The sequence below is a fragment of the Caenorhabditis briggsae genome (assembly GCF_000004555.2).
Source record: "Caenorhabditis briggsae complete genome, chrIII, whole genome shotgun sequence".
In the NCBI taxonomy this organism is placed as follows: domain Eukaryota; kingdom Metazoa; phylum Nematoda; class Chromadorea; order Rhabditida; family Rhabditidae; genus Caenorhabditis; species Caenorhabditis briggsae.
Genome location: NC_013490.2, coordinates 14,462,746 through 14,488,001, shown reverse-complemented (window position 1 = coordinate 14,488,001; position 25,256 = coordinate 14,462,746). Strand labels below are relative to the sequence as shown.

General features: G+C 35.7%; 5 protein-coding genes across 5 annotated transcripts; 2 read left to right on the top strand and 3 right to left on the bottom strand.

Annotated features, from left to right (window-relative positions):
* Nucleotides 1-1,856: 1,856 nt before the first annotated feature.
* Cbr-mrpl-11 lies at nucleotides 1,857-2,712 on the bottom strand (the record flags this gene model as incomplete). Its single annotated transcript, XM_002643117.1, has 3 exons — nucleotides 1,857-2,122; nucleotides 2,171-2,409; nucleotides 2,630-2,712. The coding sequence occupies 3 exons, from the start codon at nucleotides 2,710-2,712 to the stop codon at nucleotides 1,857-1,859; spliced, it is 588 nt and encodes a 195-aa protein (XP_002643163.1).
* Nucleotides 2,713-4,247: 1,535 nt separating this feature from the next.
* CBG15343 lies at nucleotides 4,248-6,146 on the top strand (the record flags this gene model as incomplete). The annotated part of the gene is made up of 2 exons (XM_045244696.1): nucleotides 4,248-4,760; nucleotides 5,763-6,146. 2 exons carry the CDS (start codon nucleotides 4,248-4,250, stop codon nucleotides 6,144-6,146), a joined length of 897 nt encoding a protein of 298 aa, XP_045095697.1.
* Nucleotides 6,147-9,447: 3,301 nt separating this feature from the next.
* On the top strand, nucleotides 9,448-15,737 carry CBG15341 (the record flags this gene model as incomplete). The annotated part of the gene is made up of 17 exons (XM_045244695.1): nucleotides 9,448-9,453; nucleotides 9,803-9,947; nucleotides 9,997-10,106; nucleotides 10,151-10,331; nucleotides 10,374-11,096; nucleotides 11,146-11,244; nucleotides 11,295-11,438; nucleotides 11,493-11,710; nucleotides 12,268-12,411; nucleotides 12,456-12,694; nucleotides 14,141-14,187; nucleotides 14,405-14,460; nucleotides 14,513-14,657; nucleotides 14,818-15,055; nucleotides 15,105-15,186; nucleotides 15,443-15,537; nucleotides 15,596-15,737. The coding sequence occupies 17 exons, from the start codon at nucleotides 9,448-9,450 to the stop codon at nucleotides 15,735-15,737; spliced, it is 2,814 nt and encodes a 937-aa protein (XP_045095696.1).
* Nucleotides 12,757-13,939, bottom strand: CBG15342 (the record flags this gene model as incomplete). The annotated part of the gene is made up of 4 exons (XM_002643115.1): nucleotides 12,757-12,951; nucleotides 12,993-13,223; nucleotides 13,271-13,465; nucleotides 13,649-13,939. 4 exons carry the CDS (start codon nucleotides 13,937-13,939, stop codon nucleotides 12,757-12,759), a joined length of 912 nt encoding a protein of 303 aa, XP_002643161.1.
* Nucleotides 15,738-16,056: 319 nt separating the features above from the next.
* Nucleotides 16,057-18,379, bottom strand: Cbr-vps-33.1 (the record flags this gene model as incomplete). The annotated part of the gene is made up of 9 exons (XM_002643113.1): nucleotides 16,057-16,676; nucleotides 16,721-16,883; nucleotides 16,929-17,276; nucleotides 17,319-17,481; nucleotides 17,526-17,623; nucleotides 17,670-17,750; nucleotides 17,858-18,019; nucleotides 18,147-18,269; nucleotides 18,320-18,379. 9 exons carry the CDS (start codon nucleotides 18,377-18,379, stop codon nucleotides 16,057-16,059), a joined length of 1,818 nt encoding a protein of 605 aa, XP_002643159.1.
* Between the last annotated feature and the right edge of the window lie 6,877 nt (nucleotides 18,380-25,256).

Sequence of the window (25,256 nt, the reverse complement as noted above, 5' to 3'; positions counted from 1 at the left end):
GGACGAAAGACGATATGTACTCGAGGATTTCGGAAGCGTGTGTGATTTTTTTGTTGAACATGAACATAGAATGGTCAGAAAAGTGATGAATCTGACAATCGGAGGTCATAAAATTTTTGCTTTCACCGATTTCAACTATACTCTATAGAGTTACAATATGCTCAATATCCAGCTAGATCTTGAATTTAGATTTTCCAAAACAAGCCTTATTTGGTTTTTCTACGTTTTCCTCAAACAAGGATAAAAGCTTCGAAAGTACTGGGTTACTTGGAAAGCCTTATAATACCGAATTCATTCTAATTCACTTCCTATTAAACGAACATCTGTTACATCTGGTGTTCGTGTCAGACACGAGAGAACAGGATGTGTCATTTAGTACACAAAGTACAAATCTCTTTTCTCCCTGTTCTCATAAAACAGCTGGAGATCCAGACAATTGAAACAGCTACAGGGGGGTCTTTCAGTCGTAAGCTTTCAGATTCCTGGCTTTGGTGGAAGCTTAACCTTGAAATGTTCTATCACCAAAATTCACGAATTACTGCACCTTTACACCACCGATTTCAGAAACTTGTACAAATACAAAAATTCTAAAAATCGAAATACAAGCAAACACTACAACTTTCGAACATTTTCACTACCTACTTTCTGTATGAAGAACTCTCTCCCATTCAATTTTGTCAATTTCCGTAAAACGGGAGTTTTCGAGAGAACATCGAAATAGTATAGAGGATGGAGAGAAATAGAGAACTAGAGAGAATGAAAAACAACAGCATTCGGAAAGATGACGTATGGAACTGAAGACACAAAACGGACGATGAAATAGAGGGAAAAGTAGAGGGAAAAGGTTTCGAATTTCGAAAATGGAGAGAGTATTCCCTCGTGTTAATTTGCATAGTGGTTTAGGCCTGAATAAAGGAAAGTGGGCGGAGCTAGCATACGAATGAAGTAAGAATATGAAAATTTAAGAAAGCTAAATAATTTAAAAATCAAGGAAACTGTCACAAAACCTTCTTTGGCTCAAAATCAATATTCAGATAAAGAGTACAATTGCATTTTTGTTTTTAAAACCTAAACATTCGCAACAAAAAAATCCGATTAACATTCTTCCAAAGTGAAAAACATGTTTGTTTCTTTATTTCTCTGTCGAACAATTCCAAAAAAACTCTAAAATGAAATCAAAATTGTTGGAAAATTTAGAAAAGCGAAACTGATAAGAAGCTATCTTTATATGACAGAAATTTGCCCTTTTTTCTGTGTCCCGTACTGCAGAAAGAGGAGAAAAAATGGAGAGAAAAGTAAATATAGGGGGAGAAAAAAGCACAATTTTTATTAGAATTTCTCTTGAACCGCAGCTAGAAGATTTTTTGAAGTTTTCAGTAAACGACAACATGAAAACTTAAAAATTGACTGATATTAACCTATTTTCGCAAAAAATGAGCTCATCAGGAGATGCTTTTCGTTTTTCTTGAGGAATTTTTCTTTATTTTATGGAAGCAGCACTCAAGAAAAAGAAACCTGGAGGAAGAAAAATAGGATGAATTGCATAATAAATCTTTGTGGGTCTCTTAATCTTAAGGGGAATAGGGAAAGAAAAAGAATTGATTAAAATGTCACATGTCCAATGAAAATTGAGAAAATTCTAATTAAAATGTCTAAGAAACCGCTTCTTCACTTAAATTCCTGAAGAAATATTCCAATAACCGTTTTTACGGATCTTGAAAAAAAAACTTTCAAATTTTAAAAAGAAATATATCTTTAGAACAAAAAAACTTGAAGAAAACAAGAAAATAACAAGAACTACAACCCTATAAATCGGAAAAATATATAGCAATAAAAACTAAGAAAAAGTAGAAGAATTATGTAGTTCTGAGCATTTTCGCTGCCTTTTTATCAGCTAGTTCCTTTAATTGAGCATCCACTTTTTCTTTTCTCGCCACTAGGAATTCCTTCAATTCATCCGGATTCAAATCATGATATTGTACTTCAATTCCCAATGTTCTGCATGTTTTGATTAGCATTCGACAGATATGTTCCAACTCGACGTGTTGAAGAGCCTTATCACGAGATTTCACTTTCGCGATTTCGTACAGATGCTTCACAGTTAATTTTCCAACGATTTCGTCTGAAACACGATTGAAAATTCGACTAGCTTTAGAGATCGATACCTTACCTTTACTAGATTTTCCCCTTCCAATTCCAGCTGCCTGTTTCAGCATCCATGTAGTCGTCGGGGTACAAATTTCCAGATCATACGTTCGATCTGGTTTAACAGTTATTCGTGTGGGAAGTGGAACTCCCTGCTTGAAGTGTCCCGTTTCTTTATTGAATTCTTTACAGAAATTCGCCACGTTTAAACCTCGCTGACCTAGTTGAGGGCCTAGTGGAGGCGCAGCTGATGCCATTTGTGCTCTGAAAATGGGAAGAATTAGGGAAACTTTAGTAAAGCCAGGTTAATAAGAACACAAGAGTATTTTGTCGCTGTTATTCATAAATGAAAGCGAATTCGGCTATGTTTGGTCTAATAAGCCTGAATAGGCGTTCCGCATTCAAAATTTTAGCTAGAATTAAAATTTTCTGAAGATTTCAATTTCTTTTTAAATTTAATTTCAATTTTGATCGAAAAACTCACTTGATATTAGTGCGAAGAAGTGCTCCGTGTACCACCTTCACAATCTCCTTCTTACGGACACGGGCGGCTCCTTTGCTTGCCATATTTTGCTCAACTGGAATTTGTTTTGATTAAAAATATTCTATTCAAGTTTTTGTTGTTGTTTTGAGCATTTTCAGATGAAAAAACGGTGTGAAAAACAAAGAAAATTGCTGAAAAACGGGGCGGAGCTCAGCGGGATTGCGGAGTGTCGTACTGCGCGTTGTTTAGCAGAGCCAAAAAATTATTTGAACGGCAAGTCTGAAGCAAATATATGGATTTTTACAATAGAAAAGCATTAACACATTTAACAGTTATCATTTAAATTGAAATTGAGCATCATATTAACCCTGTAATTATCATAATCAATTTGATACAGCACAACATTTACAATTATAACATTTTTCTAATTTTTTTTCCTTCCCCATTTTTATAACAATCTAAATCTTCATCAATGTATTTTTCTTAAACATTCCTTCTGAAAATTACACAAAAATTGCAAGTCTGCCCTGTTGATAAAAAACGACACAGAAGATAAGAAAACAAAATGTGACTTCGGATAGACCAAAAATTATGAACTTCATTTTTTTAAACAAATTGAATTCCAAAAGTAGACACTCTCATCTTCCAGTACTAGAATTCTAGATTTGTAATTTTCCCACATGAATCATATTTTAGAAATCATCGAAATTCAAAGTTTCAATTTTTTTGATTGTTCAAAACTACGAATTTCCAGAGAATGTAAAATTCATCAATTAAACCTTGAAGAATTTTTAGAAATTTTTAAAGGGGGACTCCGACCAAAATTTTTTTTGGTTTTTTACGTTTTTTACCTGCCGGATATGAAATTGAAAAAAATCCGGAAAATTTGCCACGTAGGAAAGGCGCCCGCTGCCGTGGCCTAGGTTTCTCACTGAAAATCCTCGTTCCCCGGCGGCACCTTTTTTTGAATTTTCTTCCTTTTCGACGCCGTTTTTCGGGGATTTCGGATTTTTTTAGAATTTTTTCGCAATAATATTATATAGGAAAATAGATAACTTTTAACACATTTTAATGCAATAAAAATTTTTGGTCGGAGTCCCCCTTTAATCCTGAAACTCTGAAAATCTGAAATGTTAAAGGTGGGGGGGGGGGGACATGAAAAAAATAATGTTCTCGAAATTCCGTTCAAAGATGCCCCTCGAGGAGTTGAACTTGTGAGGGCGATGATTGAGGGTGCGGCGCCGCTACCGACTGAGCCACGCGGGCAAAGATAAAGCGCACGCCCGATTGCATACATAAAGGCGAGGACGACAGCTGTACGCAGAGTGACATTAAGCGTTGTACACCGTGACGGTAGAATGCATACTCTAGCTACAAAAAAACTAAGAAAAATCTCCTGCCCCCCCCCCCCCCTTAAAGTTTAGAGTTTTTAGTCATCTGAAAATCTTTCTTTTCTTTAAATTTAAGATTCCCAATATCTGAAAATCTCTGGAATTGAAAAATTTCAACATTCCTGAAAAGTCCCTTAAGCTCAAGTCTTTTAATCCCTCCTATTCCAATGACCTAGAATCTAAAAACTTTGAATTTTAAGGCCATAAAAATCCTTCCAGAATCAAAGATGTCTCGTCTCGCCGGAAGAGTGACTTTCCCAGGGAAAAATGAAGAAAATGAACAAGAGGATGCTCAAACGTCTACTCAAGAAAACTCTAGAAGCTACCATAATCCAACGGAAACATACCGATCAAACCAAGAAGACAAACCAAAGCCACGTGGAAAGGGTAATGTGCGGTATCAAGAGACATACAGTAATAAATTCGACGATGAAGGAAATGCTGAAAATTCTTCTAGAAGAAATCAAGGTTCATATGATCAAAGATCAGGGAGGTCCGAAAATAATTCTAGAAGATTCCAAAACAGAAATGACGGATTTCAACCAAGAAACGAAGGATACGGACATGATTCTGAACGACACGACAATAATCATGGAAGATCGCAAGGGTCAGAAAGGTTTCAAAATAAGAACGACAGATCAGAAAGATCTGGATTCGATTCTGAAAGATATGAAAAACCTTCTAGAAGATTTGGAAATCCTTCTGGAAACTTCCGAAGAGGTGGTGGTGGCCCATCAAGAGTAGGAAGATATGAAAATTCAAGGAGACCAGAAAGGGACCATGAAGGTCATGAAGATCAAAAACCATCCAATTTGCCTCCAACAAAGAAAATAGAAGACGCGATGCCTTTTGAAGAACTCTTAGAAGTTGAGGATATCATTGCTCAGATTAGTGACTTGAATGTCAGAAATGATCGATCAGCAGCACAGATTAGTGAGTCCCTTTATTCTTTGATTCTTGCAATTCTTTAGAATTCTTAAAGGTGGGGGGACATGAAAAAATAATGTTCTCGAAATTCCGCTTAAATATGCCTCTCGAGGAGTTGAACTTGTGGGGGCGAGGATTGAGGGTGCGGCGCCGCTACCGACTGAGCTACGCGGACAAAGAGAAAACGGCTGCCCGATTGCATACATAAAGGCGAGGACGACAGCTGTACGCAGAGTGACATTAAGCGTTGTACACTGTTACGGTAGAATGCATACTCGCCCCAAAAATCCCCCGTAAAATCTCCTGTCCCCCCACCTTTAAAACTCTGAACTTTATAGAGCGAAACATATTGGGAAGTAATGATTTGATTGATACAATGGAAGAATCGGATTGGGAAGAAGTGTGTCAATCGATGATTTCAACTGCTCTGGATCAAGGAGAACCGGAATTCATTTCTGATTTAATAGTGGCACTTTTCGGTAAGTCACGAAAGTCAAATATAGAATTGAAAAAAAAAATCAAGTACCTTTTTTTCAGCAAACCATATGTTCTCTGCTGTAATGTCGGATGAATTGATGTCTACCTCATCGAAACATATAATGGAAGACGACGATAAACCAATTCCAGCTCTTTTGTCTGCAATTTTATGTGCTCATTGGCCAAGGCAGTATGCGAAAGCTTTTGATAACGTCAATCCAATTTTGTATACGGTTGTTTGTATAGTCAAAGGATGGATTGAAGTGGTTGGAGAGGATACAGAGGTTGGTTTCTCATTTTGAAAGTTTAATATCCCCTTATAAAAATTGATTTTCCAGAGATACCACAAAGAAGAGCCCAAACCAAAATACCAAACTCGTGAGGATCTGCAAAACCAAAAATCTGAAGACAAAGAGGAAATACCGGAATCTCCAACCAAAGAGAGAATAGTGGAAGAGCCAGAAATGGTGAATCTCTGCGCGTTGGCTCTTTCGGATCTCTGTGACACTGCTCAAAAGCAATTATGGGTTAATTGGATGTCATTAACTGATGAAATATACCAGTGTATAAAACCGTCAATCACCCATAACCCAAATTTGACCGGAGATGTGAAGGCGCGACTTTTGGATACTTTTATTCAAATGAGTCAATGGACGAAACATCGACAGGTTGGCATTAAACATGCTGGAGTACAGACTGTCCCTGAAGAAGATAACAATTAATTGAATTTTGTGATGACTACTCTGAAAATCTCTGAACTGATTCTCATTTTTCAAACTGCACCATTTCCCTCTTTCAACATTCACTAGCAACTATTAAACCATTAATCCTAATTAGATCCTTTAGATTTTGAAAACAAGGTCTACTGTAGTTTGGATTACTGCAACTCACAGATGCATTGAGATAGATTTTTTCATGTTTCTTCATTCCCTTTTTTCGGCACCCATCATTTATCTCCTGTCCTTATATTGTCTTTTTTTAAAGTGATATCATTCAACTTGTTTTTTTTTCTGTCTAAATCTCTCCACTTTATCCCTTCTCTTTGTAAATTTTCTCTTGGTCTCTACTAGTTTATTTTGTGACCGAAAAAAAAAAAACAATAAATTCAGACCATAATACAAAAAAGAGTAAAAATTAAGCTACTAAAAAATCCATTCTGGAAAATTGAATTTGAATTCTCCAAAAATCTCTAAATCTTCCAAAAAATTAGAGAATCTTAATTGTTTCGAAATTGTAAAATCTGAGAAAAAATCATTTCTCAATATAGTCTTTGATTTCTTTTTGATTTTTTTCTTCATTTCTATACAAAACTAGTAACACACAAAACGCAGAGACACCTAATCCAAATCGTCTTAACTTTTTTCTTTTTATTAGAATCGAAAATTCTCCCTTATTCTTTTTTTTTCGTCCACTTTTTTGAAGTGATTTTTTCATTGAATAGACGACGTCAGGGTTCAGGTGTATATCTGAATTTTTTTGACGTCAGAAAATTTTCCGATCTTCAGTAATGGAGTTTTTAACTTTTTCTAGCTCGATCCAAAGACTTCTAAATCAAATATGCGAACATTAAACACTTCGGAAGTTTTAGGAATCCGAGATTCCTGATATGGAAAATTCCAAAAATATTTGAATTTTCAAAGTTGGAAAACAGGAATGCATGAGAAATCGTAAAATGAGAATTCGTAAAATTTGTATGAGAATTCGTAAAATTTAGATTTTCTGAAATTTTATAATTCATAAGTTCGGTTACTCCGTAATTCAGATTCTCTGAAATCCTCTAATATTCGATTCTATAGTAACTGCTGATTCTCCTCAACTTGAACTTTCGAATTTGATCTCCATTGTATCTACACACACAATTCATAATTTATTACATCTCGGTCTTTCTCTGCGTCTCTTCAAATTTCCTTGTCCTTTTTCTAATCATTATCGTTAAAGTATCAAGCGGGAAAGAAGGAAACGCAGAGAAAAAAGATTAAAAAATTTAAAAAAGAAGAATAGACAGAATACGGTAAGAAGGTGTGACGATGGACACGGGTGAGAAAAAGAAGAGAGAAAAGATATCATTCGATTCTTTTATCACCTCTTCTTCTTCTTATCAAAACTTTTTTCTCGCTTCTAATCACAAGAGAAAATTAGACATTTTTGTCGAGATTTACCACAATTCGGTATTTAAAAATTCGAAACTCCTAGATTCAAAACTCTGGGAAAAAATTGAAAGAACTCGAATCTAGAATTTGTCGAAACTACATATAAAATTTTGAACTGTTGAAATTATGGATTCAATCGAGAATCCAGGAATTTATGTTTGCATAATCATAAATTATCTAATTTCGACTTCCTCATTCTGAAATTTCCAAATAACCAATCATATGCACCGGGATGTCCGCGTTCTTTTTGTTTCTCAGTTTTTGGTCTCCAGACAATGTACATCTGGTCTTTCCCTTTGACCACAACCACCTAAAAATTTGAACAGACATTCTTTTATTTTTCCACAACAACAATTTCTCATTTTTCCATTTTCCCTTTCTATCTCTCTGCAGCTGTTTCCGTGTGCCTGGTATTTACCCAAAGTAGTTCTATTACAAAATAAAAATCTCGCATTCGTTTCAAAAGTTTCACTTTCTCAGTAAATCTGTATTAGAAGAGCTCCTCTAATTAAAGAGTCCCTGTAATAAAAGGACCCCCGGAGGTTCCTTGGAAAGGGCCAGCCATAAAAAAAGAAAATATTTTTACAAGTTAATCTCCTTTACGACTTCTTCTTTTTTTGGATGGATTCCTTTTTCTAAATGAATAGATCTTCCAGAAAAAAGAGAGTTGAATAATGAAATAGATTTATTCTCATTTTCTCTTTTTCTTCATCTGTTTTCTTTTTTTTCCTATAGATATTGGTTTTTCACCAAAACTTTAAAGGGATGATGAGAAAAAAAACGAGAGCTTTTACTCAAATTGCCTCCATTTTCCCCTATTCATTTTTCTCAACTCATCTTTTTTTCTCTAATTCTCACTTTTAAAAAAATCTTCCATTAACAGAAATTTGACCAGAAGAACATTTTGAGTTTTCAAAGAATTTCTAGAAGAATTTCAGAGAGTTTTCAAGAAATGTTAAAAATTTCAAAAGCTGATTGCAATCATGGTTCAGACTCGAAACCTCTGAAGTTTAGAATTTCAGCGCTATTGAATTTTAGAAATTTGCAAAAAGATCCGTTTCATCACAAGCTGTCCCTTTTTTTTTAGTTTTACATTTTCTGACTTGTTATGTCATTTGATCAAGAGAAAACCATTCCGTTTATCGTCTCCTTCTTCATTTTATCACTTTTTTCTTCTTTTTTTTACTCATTCAACTTTGGTTTTTCTCAATCTTGTTACCCAACTGGGAGAGAGATATCTCGTGTTTTTCTTCAATGTTTAATGTTTCATTTTGAAAAAAAACTTCCTCAAGTTTCCAGTGGTTTTAATTTTTTTTTCGCTTTTGAATCTATGAATCTTAATTCTTCATTTTATTCGTCTATCTGTGTATCTGTGTTTTTATATGTCTATGAACAGTCTATTTTTTTATATGTCTATTATCAGTCTTGACTTTGCTCTTTCTATCTCTTTCAAATAATTGTTTTTTGTCTGCTTGTGTAGTTCGAAATTTGGATTTTCAATAACCCAGATTTTTTCTCATTTTGAACTTTGGGGAGGAGCTTAATGTATTTTAAAAACTCCGCCCGTGTCATCTCCAATATCAAATTACCAAAACCAGTTCGTTTTTTTGTTTCTTTAGTTTGCAGTTGTATCAATTCTCTCTTTTTTTCAAATCAGATCATAGAGTTCTTCTTTTCCTTTTTATCCGTTTCCCTAGTAATAACCAGCCACCAATCTCTTCTTACTCGATCATATTTTCTCCAATGTTAATTAGTATGTTTCAGTGATACCAACCATCTTATCTCCATCCGTTTGCTGACGTGACAAGATCAGTTTCAATAACTCAATCCGTTTAAAAATTGGGTCTTTCTCGGTGATATTCCCCAATAAAAAATGGCGGTGAGTTTGACGAGATAGAAAAAGGAAAAATCGGCATTTTTCACACTGCACGGGCAATGTGAGAACTGTTGTACCCATTGAGAAAAGGCAAAAAAAGAAAACATTTGGGGTGTTGAGAAAAAAGTGAAAGGATGGAGATTAGAAGAGAGAAAAGATAAGTGGGGACTGGTCAACACCCTTGATATGATAGGGGGATAGCATGGAATATGTGACCGAATGCGTTGAAAAACACACAGAATGTATGACTGTGTAGAAATGACGGTGACCTTGAAACAAAACATATTATAGCCAAGACCTGCGAAAAAGTTGAAAAAAGAAAGTGAGAATTACAAACTTGTGAACTTTCCAGAGCTCCTCGGCATCGTCGGAGGTGTCCGTGCCAGTGTCAACAGGATGGATGAATTGGAAAGATGTATTTCTGCAATGTGTACAGCCAATGATCGCCGTTGTTCTTCTACTCAGGTTCTCGAGTATTGTGGATGAAGCTGGATTTAGTAATTAAAATTTTTTCCAACTATAAGATCTTATTGTGATGAATTTCAGCCACCACGATCCTCCTGGTGTTTTTCACATTCCTAGTGAGTCTGGTGACTGGATGGTCAGCGTGTACAGTAGTCAGCCGAAAAAGTTCAGAAGTTGGGTTTGTGAAAACGGTAGGTCGTTTAAAGCGCTCTTGTTCTAACTGCGAGATTTTCAGATGTTGGCTTATTCAAGTACAGAGTTTGCGCTCTCATTCTCAATAGTCTATATGATTTGTCTTTTGGTAGCGACCAGTACATTTCTGACATCTGCCGCTGAAGCTGTATTGCATATTTTTTCGACATTCTCTCTGGAATTATTGGATGGAGCAACTCATGATTTGAGATTGGTATCATCTGGTAAGCAAAGAATATTGTAGCTTCATATATTTTGTCTTCCAGTTCTTTCCCTGGTAACTCTTGGGCTGTGTCTAGTCCGTTCCCGAAACGCCCGTTACGCTCGATCCTTCATCTTCGCCCTTACCTGCATTGCAATTGCCCTCCACCTCTCCTCTGTTATGTTCCGTTATGGTGAATATCAATTACGAAGAGTTTCCGATCGAAATGCAATGATTCCATCACCACCCAACGACGAGATTACCACAATTTTCTCTCAACTGTTTCCAGCTGCAATGTGTGGATTAACAATTCTGAATATTGGCTCGAAACTTCAGAATACTGCTCCACGCGGTGCTTTGATAGCGATAGCAGTCAGTGCTTGTTTCTATGGAGCTGCTGCAATGCTAGACTATGTGGAGTTTTTCGCGAGGACAACCAATGCTACCAATATGCATGGTACAAATGAGTATAATGAGGTGAGCTATGACAGACTAGCTTTAGAAGCTTCTCCAAAACCCCAAGAACGAATGTACCATTCTAAATTTGAAATTCGTTTAGTTCCTCTCCTACATGTACACTACCGTTCCTGTGGCCATTGTCGTCTCCTTGGCTTGTGTTCTATCTGCAGTCACGACTCTCAATACACCGCAGTCATCCTCCAATCACTAGGACGATCCAGCCAATGCAGATGTATTTTGTGGTTGTCCAAGGGGTACAGTAAACGAGATATTCCTATCAGATGTATCTTTATTCTATCCACCATTCAAATTCTGATTTCAGCTATTGGTAAGCGGTTCTTGCTGTTCCTCGTTTTTTTGAAAATTTCATTTTTCAGGATCCTACGACATTCTATGTATCCCTATCACTGTATTCTACTTGTTTGCGTATGCTCTTTTCAATTTCTATGTGTTTCTAGTGAAGCTATCCGATCCTGGTAACCACATCGTCGATTTTATTCTTGGAATCCTAGCCTACATATTTCAGACATTCCATCTCCACCAACCTTGTTATCTCTCGCAATTTCTGGAGCCTGCTTCTTGGCTTCACTCTACACAAATCGACACCTAGCACTACTCATTGCTTCTATTTTTGGAATCTCCTACTGTTTCTTGCTCTATGTTATTCGTCGTAAGTGATTATATGGAATCAAACGATCCAAAAGTAGTCTGATTTTCTTTCCAGAAGAAACCAACGAGGACGGTGAGGAGTGTGCCAAATCGATGTATCCTACAGTCCTAGAACAAATGCATGAGCTTCAACAGGAGCCAGACTCTCGCAGACATTACCATCCGCAGATCTTATTGCTTTCTGGAAGTCCAGCTGCCAGACCGGGCCTTGTTGATTTTGCACATTCCATTACTCGTGGGAAGTCTCTTCTCATTTGTGGCTATATCATACCGGTGAGTGAGATACAAAAGTTTTGAAACATGTCTCTCTTCGAAAAATGAGCGACATAGTTTGTCGAGTTTTCAACTTTTATTGGTTTGTTTCAACTTATGTAATCTGCAATAATGTGCACACTGCCACATTTCGTACACAATTTCAGAAAGTAAAAGAAGAAGTGTGTAGGCCAATGACTTGGCTAGAATATCTGATTAATGAGGTACGGTGTGACATAGAAAAACTGAAAGTTATGTTTTGTCGGTATGTAACTTTGTCTCATCATGTCATGCAAATTACATAGTAGAGTTTAATGATAAAACCGCGGTTTTGTCAATCTGTTTGTATGTTTGTCCGCTGTCTTCACTACTCTTCCAACTTTTGCTTTCGTTGTACTGTTTGTCTATAATTATATTACTATTACATTGTATTTTGATTTCGCTGACCCTATTAAAATATTTTACTACAAACGGGAGCTACGAATATCGGAATCCAATATCCCTCTCTCCATTTAACTTGGCCCGGCAAGCTTCAACTAACTAACCCTCTCATACTCAAAACAGTTCCCTCGTTCTAGCAAAATCCATGCGGCCGAAGCTACCTACTTCAATTGAAAATCGATAAACAAATCAATGATTGGTTGAGAGTGAGAGAAGTCAACGCATTTGGAGCAGCCATTTGTTGTACCAGACAAGCACAGGGTGCGAATATTTTGTTGCAGGTAAGAGGTTTTTCGTCACTTATAAATTGATTCCTCAATTTCAGACAGCTGGCCTCGGCCGTCTCCGTCCAAACATTCTTATGGTCGGATTCAAAACGGGATGGGAAAAACAAAGCAAAGAAGTGATATCAGAATATTATGGAATGTTATCAAATGCGTTTGATAAACAAGTCGGTCTAATTGTATTCCGAAACGATATTAGTGGATTTGATGTGACTTCTTCGATTCGTAAAAATGGAGCACCAATTAATGATGATGAAGAATTGGCAGATTATGTAGACAGGTAATCTTGAGGAAACTTCAAAACGCAAAATAAGGTTTGCAAAGTTTATAGTGTGTTATTAATTACAACCGAACAGTTATAAATCCACAATTATTATAATCGTCCAAATCCTTTAAGTTGTTAGCATAAAACACAAAAAACCGATCATTTCCCATTTTGTTTGATCTTCTCTTGATATCAAATTTAACATGACCGCGTCCTCGGATAAACCTTCGGTGGAAATTTTTAACATGGTCCTCCGGATTAGAGAATGAAATCTGTAAATTTACTTTTTGTTTAGCTAAAAAATTTTACTCACATCAATGGCAATTTTCTCATTTGTCAAATTTCGAAAATAATAGATTGATCCTTCATTACAACTGAATGTTCTATGTTCTTCGTATTTTAGCACAGTCTCCAAATTTCCGAATCCAAATAGTTTCGAGATTTCATGATCTAATAATCCACGTACTTCAGGCAGTTTGTCATTGATATAAAGCGCGAGACTGAGGTACAGGAAACCATAGGCAACCATGGTTATTCCAAGGCTCTAGAATTATTTTCTGTTTCTTATTTCCCAAGACAATGAAACCCCACCTTTTTATACTCTTCATACCCTACTATCTTGAATCCCAATAAGATTACTGTAAACACCCAACTCAATAAAGTAACTCCGTCTGTTAGTTGTTGGGCACGAGAAACGATCCTCACATAAAACATTGAAGCGACCCTGTTGAAATAAAAAGCAGTGTAAAATAGAAGGATCGAAATTTTGGGAAGGATTCGAAGGATCTGAAATTTAGTTTTTTTCGAGGAAAGATTTCAACTTTGAGTTTATTTATCTCGGTTCCTGTGAAAGACATCAAAGAGTGATTAACTGATAAAATATGTTTGAGGTTACAATAAACAATTAATCAGTTGACCACTTTTTGATATCTTTTAGAAGAAATGAGATATGCGGGTTTAAAGACCTACCAGAGCATCCTCGTATTTTTTGTCTGCAAAAAAGCAGGCAGTAAGGGCAGCCGAACAAAAACTTTCTATAAACAATCCATAAACAACTACAGTTTTTGGCTCAAAATTCAAATTATCAAATTGATAATATCCAGTTGAATAAACAAGTGTTGCACCGAGAAAAGCTATATACAACGCCTTGGTTAGTGATAAATTGAATGATAAGGAAAACGATAAAAAATATGTGTAAAACACCCCAAAACCAGTGAATTGGGAGCAAGTGAATATGGATTCCAATGGAGAGTCTAGCATGATTTTCCATTAAAATGTAGAAAAAAATTATGAAATATTTTCGTTTTGGCCGCTATAGACGAATTTTGGAGTCTCACACAAATTGTATCCGAAAATGTGGGAGGAGTCAGAAATTCTTGATGGGATTATATCTAGACAGCCAAAGTGATTTTTTCTGTGCTTTGAAATGTCATGGCAGCTGTAATTTTTTCAATCTTTCAGTGCTACTCCAAAAATTGCTGATCAACATATCAATCAGAAAAAAGATGGTAAGTATGTTATGAACTTCTAGGTCCAAAGGTAATGAACACGTTTTTCTCAAAATTGGAAAGTTCTGAAAGACCTAGAATTCAACAAGCTCAGGGTCCTAAATCGTCCTGGCAGTTTCCATATTTGATTTCTAGGTCATCTGTTGGGTTCTAGATTTCCAATGTTATCCTAGAATCTGCCGAAATACTGATTTTGGATTACTTGAGATAAATTCAGTGCCTCGTGGAAAACTTCTCAACACATTCCGAAAGATGTCAATGGCTGTGAACAAGGTTTATCGGATCCTAGGCCATCATAAAATTTTCAAACACCCCAAAGTTTCAGGATCTAGAATCAGGCGGTCGTCGTTCGACAAGCAGTGGGACTAGATTCCAAGTTATCGACAAACACAGTATTTCGGAGCCAGACCAGAAGATTATAATGCAACAAATGTTCAGATTTAGAAAAAGGATTCATCATGGAAGAATCGGTGAGTATTATGCAGTGACCGAGTTTTTCAAATTTCTAGGCTTGTTAGGCTTTCTAGCTTGACTTCGAACCAAATATTTGAATTTGAACACTGTTTCGACTTCATCCTACAATTCTTGACATGATAGAGTTTTGATGGAATTTGATTTTTGAATTTCCAGATGTTTTCTGGCTCCGTGAAGCTGGAGGTCTTACAATGCTGGTACCGTACCTTTTGACACATGCTGGAAGTTTCCTTGAAGGAGCACACATCAGAGTGTTCACCAAAACAGATGGAAAGGATAATAAGAAAATAAATGAAGAGCAAAAGAGTATGGCAGCGATTCTGAGAAAGTTCTACATCGATTCGTCGGATCTTCATATTTTGCCAGAATTCGCAAAGCCACCATGCAAGAAAACGTATAGTTTTTCAGAACGATGAAAATATTTGAAGCTAAACAATCTTCAGCTACGACGACTTCCGTGAGAAAATCGAACCTTATCGTGCCGAGACAAACGCAAAGGAAAAAATCGAGGGAACCTTTGATAATGTAAGCGCGCTCTATCGGAGAGCTCGGTGAAGCGCATTTGCTATCATCTAAACTTCAAAGACTATTTGACTAGCGAGTAGGAGCGATTCCGTATGATATTCTGATCCCTCCCACTTGACCTACAGGACTCTAGTCGGTCCGTCTGGTCATTTTACTTTTTTTATTTGTACATGTCCCATTTCTTGCCAAATTATCTATTGATTTCCCCCATGCATTGCAAATAAATATATTATATTATATTATTATTTATTTTCAGGATCAATTATTCAATTTACGGGAGAAAACGAGGAGCTTTTTGAGAGCGTCGGAATTGATTCGAGAGCACAGTTCAGACGCGGACCTGATAATCTGGTGAGTGGTGTGGACATCCGGACACACAGATTTACAAAACAATTGAAATATTTTTCAGTACCCTTCCATCTGCACGTGCTGATATTCCTCCTCCAATCTATATGGGATGGATCGATATGCTGTCGAAACAAGTCCCGCCCACTTGTCTCGTACGTGGAAATCAAGTCTCCATGAGCGCGCTGAACTTGAAATTTCCCTAAATTCTTCTCTGCTCTCTGTCTCTATTCAAAATTCTATTTTTCTTTGTTGATATTTTTAGGGCGACGATGACATTTTTGCTCCTTATATTGATGACTTTTCTTTTCCCCGCTTCTCCTGTAATTTGAGCGCAGAATCCCGACGATGTAAATAAGAATAAATATGGATCAAATAATGTATTTTCACTGGATGCACATAAAGGGGAGTTACAACGTACAAGTTATCATCAAAAGATGTCACAGTTTGGGGGGACAATAAGGCACATTATATTTATTGGGATGGATAAAAACCGAGAAATGTATTTACATTAAAAAGTCAAAATCAAATATTGGTGATATTGTTCAAAAGCTTATCGCCTGTTATCAATGCACTCGTAGTAATCAAAGATATATTCGGCATATTTTCTCGAATAAGAGCCATCTCCGATCTCGTCAATCCTCCAATCACAAAAATACATGTGCCACGTGGATCTCTTTCAGAAATCGGATCGATCCCATCATCTCCCAACACTGTCTTTGGCCATCCAACCCATTTCACTCGATCTCCTTCATCCAATATTTTACAGAGCAATGGAGCGAATCCACTATAAGCATAAGCGATATCTGACATTCTTGCTTCACTGAAATTCTCAGGTAGCATATCATACGCCTTCTTTTGTTGTTGATAGAGCATTGGAGCGTACTCGCATTGCATTTTTCCAGCACCTCCTTTCTCTCGAATTAATCCCATTTTTTGCATTTTCAAAATTTTGTTCAGTGCTGATGAGCCATAACTTTGATTAATGATACGTCGGTAGTGTTGAAGAACAGAAGCTTTCAGACCGCCACATGTCAAAGAATGAACTGAAATCAGACGGAGTACGGTGTTCAATGGGGCGGCGTCGTAGATTTGATCCTCGATTAAAGGAGTCGCTTTGTCACTGTCCGAGAAGTCGAGAAGTTCTGGAAGAAACAATTTCTAATTGTTGATTGATCTCCTACCGTACCTCTCTCCAATTTAATCGAATCCGACAGTTTACAGTAAACGTGCCCCTGAATCATCTCAGCCAATCTCATATGCTGCTCGATCATCTTTTTGCGATTTATGATTTTTGGCATCTTTTTGACCAGAACTGAATACTCGGCCACTGACATTTTGTCTCGATCAAACTGAAAATGTTAAAAAATTAGATAGTAAGTCATTCAAATGCTCACCTGCTCATCATCTCTTATCTCCGCAAGCACTTTCGATGCCTCATTGCTAATCGCATTGATATGTGAATGCTTTAGTCGATGATATACTTCGTCTCTCAAATGAATCTCTTTTTCAGCGAATGGATCTCCATCTTTGGCATTTGAAAATTCAGTCTCCGGCACTTTAACAGAGTTCACCGTCCCGATTCCATAAATCTCGTCTAATAATCCGTAAAATGTCAATTGAGAGAGCATTGGGGTCAGAGGATCCAGCCATCGATCAATTAGGACGATTCGATTGATTTTTAAAAGTCCTTCAATGGGATCTGTCGTCTTCAGAAAGTGATCGGCTTCTGTGGTGTTTCGAACCTGAAAATACTAGACTATTTTCAGTCGCAGTTAGCTTCATACCTTCTTCATCATTCTTGCCACGTCAGTTGCCCATTTTCCTTTCGAATAAATCGCCATGGGTCTCTGATGAGTTGATGGAGAATGTCCACGGCACATATCAACTAACTGATTCAAAGCCACCGCACATTTGTGAAGGTGTGTCCAGTCACCGTTGATAAGAAGCCTGAAAATCGATTCTTCATCAATTGACCTTTAAAAAATTCTCACCTTGAAGCGATTTGTGGACTGGAAAGCGACAGACATTCTCCATCACGTGGCAACCAACACAATGGAATCTCCTTTACAGATTCGAGACGTTCCCAGTACTGTAATTAGTCAGAATTTTGTTGAGTATGCGGTGGAAAAACGGACCTTTCCTTCGGATCGCAGCTTTAGACTCTCTCTGACGACGTACCATGCTTCGGGAATGAAGAACACTTGGTAGAGGACTTTCTAGAATTATTTTCAATCGGTTTTAGGATATTTTCAGAATATTTTGACAGGTTCCAAGCGATTTGTAGTCATTTCTGATTAATTATCTTCTATTTTTCCTTGCTTACCGGGTCATTCCGAACGGTATCAATATAATCACAAAGAAGATCCAATGAGACCATTGTTGGAGCCAAGAAGAACACGACATGAGGTGTTGACACAGATTTTTTGGTTTCAATCGAGTGATTGGCGACAACTCCGTGAGCAGCGAGAACAGAAGCACCGGCGAACTGAAAATTGAGAGAAAAGTTGATAAAGAAACTGATTATTGAGTGAAAAGTGATATTTCTGGGCAATTTTATTTCTTATGTTATTTTTTTAGGCCAAAATTGTTAATTTTGGGCATATTCTACTAACCAAATTGACTCTATGCATTACACTTCTGTCTCGGTCCCAAACAATCGTTTTATTCCCATCCAATGCATCAAGAACCGAAAACAAAAGACCACGACTGTATTCATTCGCACTTTTTATTTCGTTCTGAAACAATTTTCTCGATATTTTTTTGTCAGAAAATCCGAAATATTTACTGTTCCTTCCCAGTTGAGAATTGCCGCCGCATCGTTGTCTCGGTCTTCATTGGTTGCCATACCTGAAAAATATTAATTTTTTATTCTATTCAGTAAAGAATAGACGAAAATTCTTGAAAAATAAGAGTTTTTAAACTGAAAAATGTAATTTTTGTCTATAAATTGAGAAAAATAAACAAAAAATTGCGGTGGCCGGTGTTCCGTTTTCTAGGCCACTAGGGAATACTTTGAGCGGGAATTTGAATACTAACGATGGGAGTTGTATAGAAAATGGGTTGAAAGAAAGAACGATCGAAAAATATGAAGATTTTGACGAATTACGGAGTAGAAGCCATTTCGCAGACATTTTTTTTTGTGAAATTTTCAATAAATGTAAAACGAGGTGGAGTCTTGAACTTCTCTTTCACCATAATAGGCTAAATCTAACACAAAAAATGCTTCAAAAAGCCTCATGTTCGGTCATTTTATTTTATTAGCTGTCCTAGCTTTCTTTTCGAAAAATGAGTTAAGTCTAAGAAGAAAAACGAAGGAAATTTACACCAAAAGTCGTCTAATTTATGACAAATTTAATTGTATTCCCTTTTCTCTTCTTCTATTTTCTCAAATGTCCCCAATTCCCTTTCTTGTGTCCTTCTTCTATTGCCAGAGCAATTTCCTTTTAGTTTTCACTTTCTTTCAACTTTTTTTTGTTTCAAACGAAATATTTTCGATTGTTCTAGAAAATGAAAAGTTTCTATGCACTCTTTTTTTGCTTATGAGAGACACTTGAGTATAAAAATAGATAGTTTTTTCCAAATCTTGCAATTAGCTGACTGGTGAGCCTACGGCGCGATTTCGTTGCTCCGCTTTTCGCTGCTTTTATATCTAAAGTTTTAGTAAAAAGTTTTAAAGTTGTGATTAATTGTAAGACCTACGAGACCCAAAATTTTTATGGTAGATCAAATTAGTTCTCATAAATTTTCCTTCTGGGGAAACGGGGTAACATACACAGGAGAAAAGAGACACCACTCCAATGATGATGATGACGAGAAATCAGAGTTTCAAAACTTTTCGTTTTATTTTTGGTTTATCTACTGCACGATTTTCAAATTTTTGTTTACAAACTTTTCCTTCAACTATTTTTCTAAATCCTTGAAGAACAATGAAACAAGTTCAACTTTTAAAAAATTCAATTGAGAATCATCTCTATCTTACTATTTTGCCATGTATTCTAAAAACCTTTCAAAATCACATTTTTAGTGTCAGAAACACAAAAACTCTCCATTTTCATTTTTTGCTATTCATGTATCAGTCAATTTGTTATTCAACTTCCTGGTTCTGTTTTCTTGTTTTTTTATGAAAGAAAAACGATTTCACACATTGATTTGATTGATCTCTTGGGGGTTTTATACATACAAAAGTTTTCTCACATTTTTTTTGGTTACTTTGTACAAGTATTAGTATATATATAGTAGAAAAAAAAGGAAATGGAAAGACTATTATAATTTTTCCTTTTGGAATTTTTTTAAATTCAAACATTTAGAACTTGCGAAAAATCTGTTATACTAAAAGTCTGAAGTTAATTCGATCACTTTGAAGGCTCTAAAAATCAAAAATAGCTGGTAAGCGGACCAGACCGGGCCGGGCCTTGGGCATCGTATGCTGAAAACACGGGTCCAAAACTTTCATAGTCTTATTTTCTCTCATTTTCTGATCCAAAACAAAACATATGAAAACATAGAAGACGAGCATCTTCTTCCCCAAAATATTCTACTCATTTTTCTCTTTTTCTTCTTCTTTTTTTCAAATGTCTCTTTTTCAAATGTTCGGTTTCTTTTTTGGTGGTTGCATTTTTTTCCCCATCTTCTTCTTCTTCTTCTTTTCCATTTTTCGCCAGCCTTTTTCGAAACGGAAAATGGAAGAAAAGAGGATGCTCAAAACATTTTCTGACTATTTTTCTGGTCAGGAACATTCTTGGGTGGTTTTTTTTGTGTGGTCAGCTGCTTTTTCCCGGGTTTTGGTAGTTTTTGTTTGTAGATTCTTCAAACTTTGAATGTTTATTAATAACCTTATGGCAAAGGAATTTTTTCTGATAGCTTGTTTATTTGACAAACCGACAGAGCAAGGATGTTGTCGATGTGCCGAGCTCTCAATCTTCCTTTTTTGAATTCGAAACATCTCCAAACTTTATAGAACTTCTGGTTGGGTTCTCAGCTCGTAGGTGCTAGAAATCTAAATATCTGAAAATTGGAAATTTCGAGATTCTCAAAAATTTCTTTTTTTAACATTTTATTACCCCCAACTCTTCCAAATTTTTTTTCTTCATCTCCTTTTTTTTCTTGACTGGTACTCATAATATATCCTCGCTGAAAAGGGTAATATCCATTCATCATTCTCTGCAAAAAATGATGATTTCCTTCCTTGGAAGGAGGAAATCGAAAAAAAAACAGAAAACGGGAGGATGATGGATTACAAAAAGAAAGAAAGGCATAAGATTATATACGGGGGACCTAGAAGAGAAACAGGCGGTGTGCATCGGGAAGAAAAGGATGGGTGCAACAACGTGACTATATGGACCCCACGAGGGACCAGAACGAATACATAAAGTTGTTTTTTTTGTGCTTTTTATAACTTTCGGCTCACATTCTCAAAACTCATTTCTCGTCATTATTATTACCTATCATATAGGATTTTAGACACATCATTTGCATTTTTCTTGTGCTATGTTATTCACTAGCCATTTTGCTGTGGATATTTATTCTTTGTGAACTTTTTTCCAGGGAACATTCTACACAATTAAAACGTTTTAAGAGTTCGCTTATGTGTATTCTGAAAATTGATTCCGACGGGTTTTGTGACGTTGTCCAATCTACAAATCCCCTTTTCAATTGATAATGTAGGTTGTCACATATTTTTTGGTAATACACGTTTGCAGTTCCCGATTTCTGGAAGACACCTGTTTTTTCACTTTTTCAGCAAAAAACTGACCAAAAAGAGATGCTTTTTAGAAATCGGTATATAGCTGAAAAATCAGGAATTTTCAAAAAATTCTGTGAATGCAAAGTTCAAAACGCCGGTCTCCGAAAATACAGTTTTTTAATTTTCAATAGTTCTTTTTCACTTCTAAAAAGCTATGCGATCGCTGTTTATTGTTTTTATTCATTTGTTTCTTTTTTCTTTGATTGACTCTTCTGCAAAAGGGGGAACGTTCAGTGAAAATGATTTCACCTAGCCATGAATCACCAAACATGGCCACCCTTGGGGCCTTTTAGTACTTTATTCGCATCCAACCAATCGAAAGAAAAAAGTAAATGAACAGCAATAAACAGCTTACGCAGGGAGCTTCAGGGCAGTCAAAAAGTGCTAGTGAAAATTATCAAACTAATTCAAAGAGAGTGATTTCCCAAAGAGCTTTTTTTTCAATACGTGGAATATCGTTTAAACGTGGACAGAAGGCGTGACCTCAAATTGATTGATTCATTTATTTATTGCGTTACGTGAATAAAAAAAGAGTAAAAACAAGGTTGCATCGCGCCCTTCTGGCTGGTGCGCCTACGGCGCGATTGCGTCCACTCTTCCATTTTTTGGACACTAATTTGAAAGGCAGCGGCCTAATTCTTATTTGAAACCGGACAGCCGGACACTAGGACCAACAGACACGTCTAGCGTTTTATATATAAGGAAGATTTTTCGTTCGATTCCCATCCTTTTCCTCTGCGAAAACTGAATTTTGACACCTTTCATTTGGTCATCCATCTTGCCGATTTGTTCTAAATCTGTCTTATTTTGCTTCTTCGTCTTCTAAACTACTCATTTTTCCCTTTCTTAAAATAGTCCCCTTTTCAAATTAGGGAGTAAATGTCATCATCATGTTTCTCTCCGCCCCTTTCTTCTCATTTTTCTTCCAAATATTCTGTAGAGAATAGTGTTTGTCTTCATTCTGAGATTCTAAGTGTAAGGTTCTTGGCTCACAGTTTCTGATTTTCACATTTTTTTAAATTCAGTAATGTTTGAGGAAATTTTTATAAGTTCCCTGAAACTTGATTCTTTGGGTTTTCGATCTTTTGGGTAATTGGCTAATTAGCTTGTTTTTGCCTATAACTTTTGCTTTTTTCGAGCATCAAAAACCTCTGAAAAATATGTTTTCTATAACAGAGCATGATTCAATTTTGGACACCTGTCTATCCATTTATTATTTTTTCTGTCGTTCCTCACAAAAAAGTTCCATTGTCGAAAATAGGTAGATGTGAAGAATAATAGACGAAAAAAGTTGTTATTTTTTGCTTCTTTTTTGTTGTTCATTTTGCGCAAAGGAGGAACTGAACACTTTTCCAAATTACGAAAACTTCGAAACTTGAAAAATTTCAATTTCCTTTTTGAACACTGACAGCGTCTAAAGTTAAAATTTATTATGAACTGAAAGACTCTGAAACTCGTTTTCAAAAAATTTTTAGCATTTCTAAAACTTAGAAGTACAAAGAAAAAATAGAAAAGGTTGAGTGTCTGTGTCTTTCTGAAGGATTTTTCAGAGGTTTTCAATCAGAGGGTTTTCAACCCCAAACTATTCAGAAATTCTAAAATGAAGCAGATATTAAATCTCTATAATTTTAAACTGGAATTTAACAATCCCTTCTGAAGAATATTTCAAAAAAACCAAGTTGTTTTAGATTTTCCATCAAAAGTTAACATCCTTCCGAAAAATCAAATCATTTCAAATTTAGACGACTTGTTCCAAAGTAAGCAATTAAATTTTTAGATGTAAACAAATTTTTAATCATCACAGCTCCCTCCGGTCAAAAATTCAAAGTTTTGTTTTGTCAGCACTCCTACTTTTTTTGCTTAATCGGGTAAAAAGTGAAGAAATCAAAAAATAATCCAATTATGAGTCGGTCAGTCGGTATTTTCCCTCTTTTTCCAGTTTCTGTTATCAATTTCATTCTCTTCTCTTTTCCAATTTTTCCGACTGGAACTGTCGTTTTTGATAACTCATGTTTGATTTTTTGCAAACTGTTTAGAGCCGAGATTCATCATTTTTATTGAATCGTTCAAGATCAATGATCCTTCAATATTCCAAGATTCCTAAATGTTGAAGTTTTGAGATTATGAAATACTCAGGTTCGGAAAATTTGAATTTGCTGAATTCTGAAGATTCTTTTCATAGTTTCAAGCATTGAGAGCCTGAGATTGGTAGGTTTTTGGAATTCTGATTCTGAAATTCCGAAAAATCCTAGATGCCTATTCCGTATTTACCGCCCACTATTTCCTTTGTTTTGTGGTCTTTTAGCTTTCAAAAACATTTTATGCATCTTTTTCCTTTTTATGACATCGTTATTCCAGGTATTGGGTTCTTCGGCTTTCTGATCTTTTTTTGAATATTTCATTGCACACTTACACACTTTTTGAAGTTTTGGGATACTTTTTTTGCTCTTTTTTTTCGTTTTTCCTTTTGATCCTTCACAACAAAACCATCTATAATAAATTAAGACAAAGAAAGTGTTTTTAAAAAACCGAAAAAAGTTTTTGTCTGTAGCACAACTAACAATTTTTGTGTCATTTTCTGACAAACTGAATATCGAAAAGGGCATTTTTCTTCTCCTTTTCCGAATTTTTTTTCAAAAATCCTAACTAATCTTTTCTCATTTATTTTTTTTCTTGGTCCCCAACATTTTTTCATTCTTTTCTCAAAAAATATTTTTCGGCCCAAACAAACATGATTTATAGTTGAGCCATTCATTCTGGAAAAAGGAAACTAGCAAAAATAGGCTGACATGGACCAAAAAACACATAAATAAATATATAGATTTTTGAGAGAGGAAGCAGAAATATTTATTACATTCTATTACAGGGGCTCTTCAATTAGAGGGGCTATTCTATTTTTCCGGCCACTTTCCCAAAATTTTTCATTGAAAAGTTTGACGAATTTTCGTTCAAAATTCACGAAATTTTGCCAATTCCACCAAAACTAAGCAAGTTTTTTATGAAAAAAAGTGTTTCAACAAGTTTTTATCAAATTGTGGAATTCCCGGATAATTTTTCACTGAAAACGTACTGAAATATTTCAATTTCAAGACCCATTTTGGAGGGGCCCTTCTTTACAGGGAGCCCTTCTACCCTTCCAGTTTTCTAAACCCCTTTTGGAAGTCCCTTCTATTAGAGGGGCTTTTCTATTAAAGGGGCCCTTCTAATACAGGTTTTACGGTAGTCCTTTTTCTGAGTTGTAATTGTTGCCTAGCAAGCCAATATCAAGCTTTTTGTATTAAAAATTTTTTCCTGAACCTTCTTCTTTTTGACATTTTTCAAAAAGTCATCTGTGACAAAGTTATGTTCAGAAAGTGATTTCCATCAAGATGATGTCTAAAATATGAAACATTTCACTGATCATTCTAGAAGAAAAAAAAACAAAGAAGTATATAAACAGAGATTAGTGGGGGAGGAGGCACTTAAAAAAGAGCATGGTCCCAAAAAAAGAAAAAAAATCGTCATACTTTGTTTACACTTTTTAAAAGAAAATTATGTTTCAAAAATGTTCGCAAAGTATATTTCTTGTAAGAAATTTTCCAATTTCAAAGTTAAACAAATGTACTACACAAATGGAACGACACCTAACTTTTAACTTTGATCCAATTTATATAGAATACCGTGACAGATATCAAAAAGTGGTTAACTGATAAAATACTTTTGATGTTATGGTGAACATTTTGTCAGTTGACTTCTCTTTGATACCTTTCACAGGAAAGGAGATATATGAGCTCAAAGTTGACGATTCTAAATTTTCAAGTCTCGTACTATTATTTTTGTGCAAAAAAATTGGAGTTGTGGCCGAATTTTCACACAAGTTAGGCCACCGTATTTCAAGGAGAATTTTCGAAAACACAGCCGGCAAACGAGTGCTACCGTAACCCAACAATAAATATTTTCGCAAAATTTTTGACTTTTTTTTTCATTTTTATCGATTTTT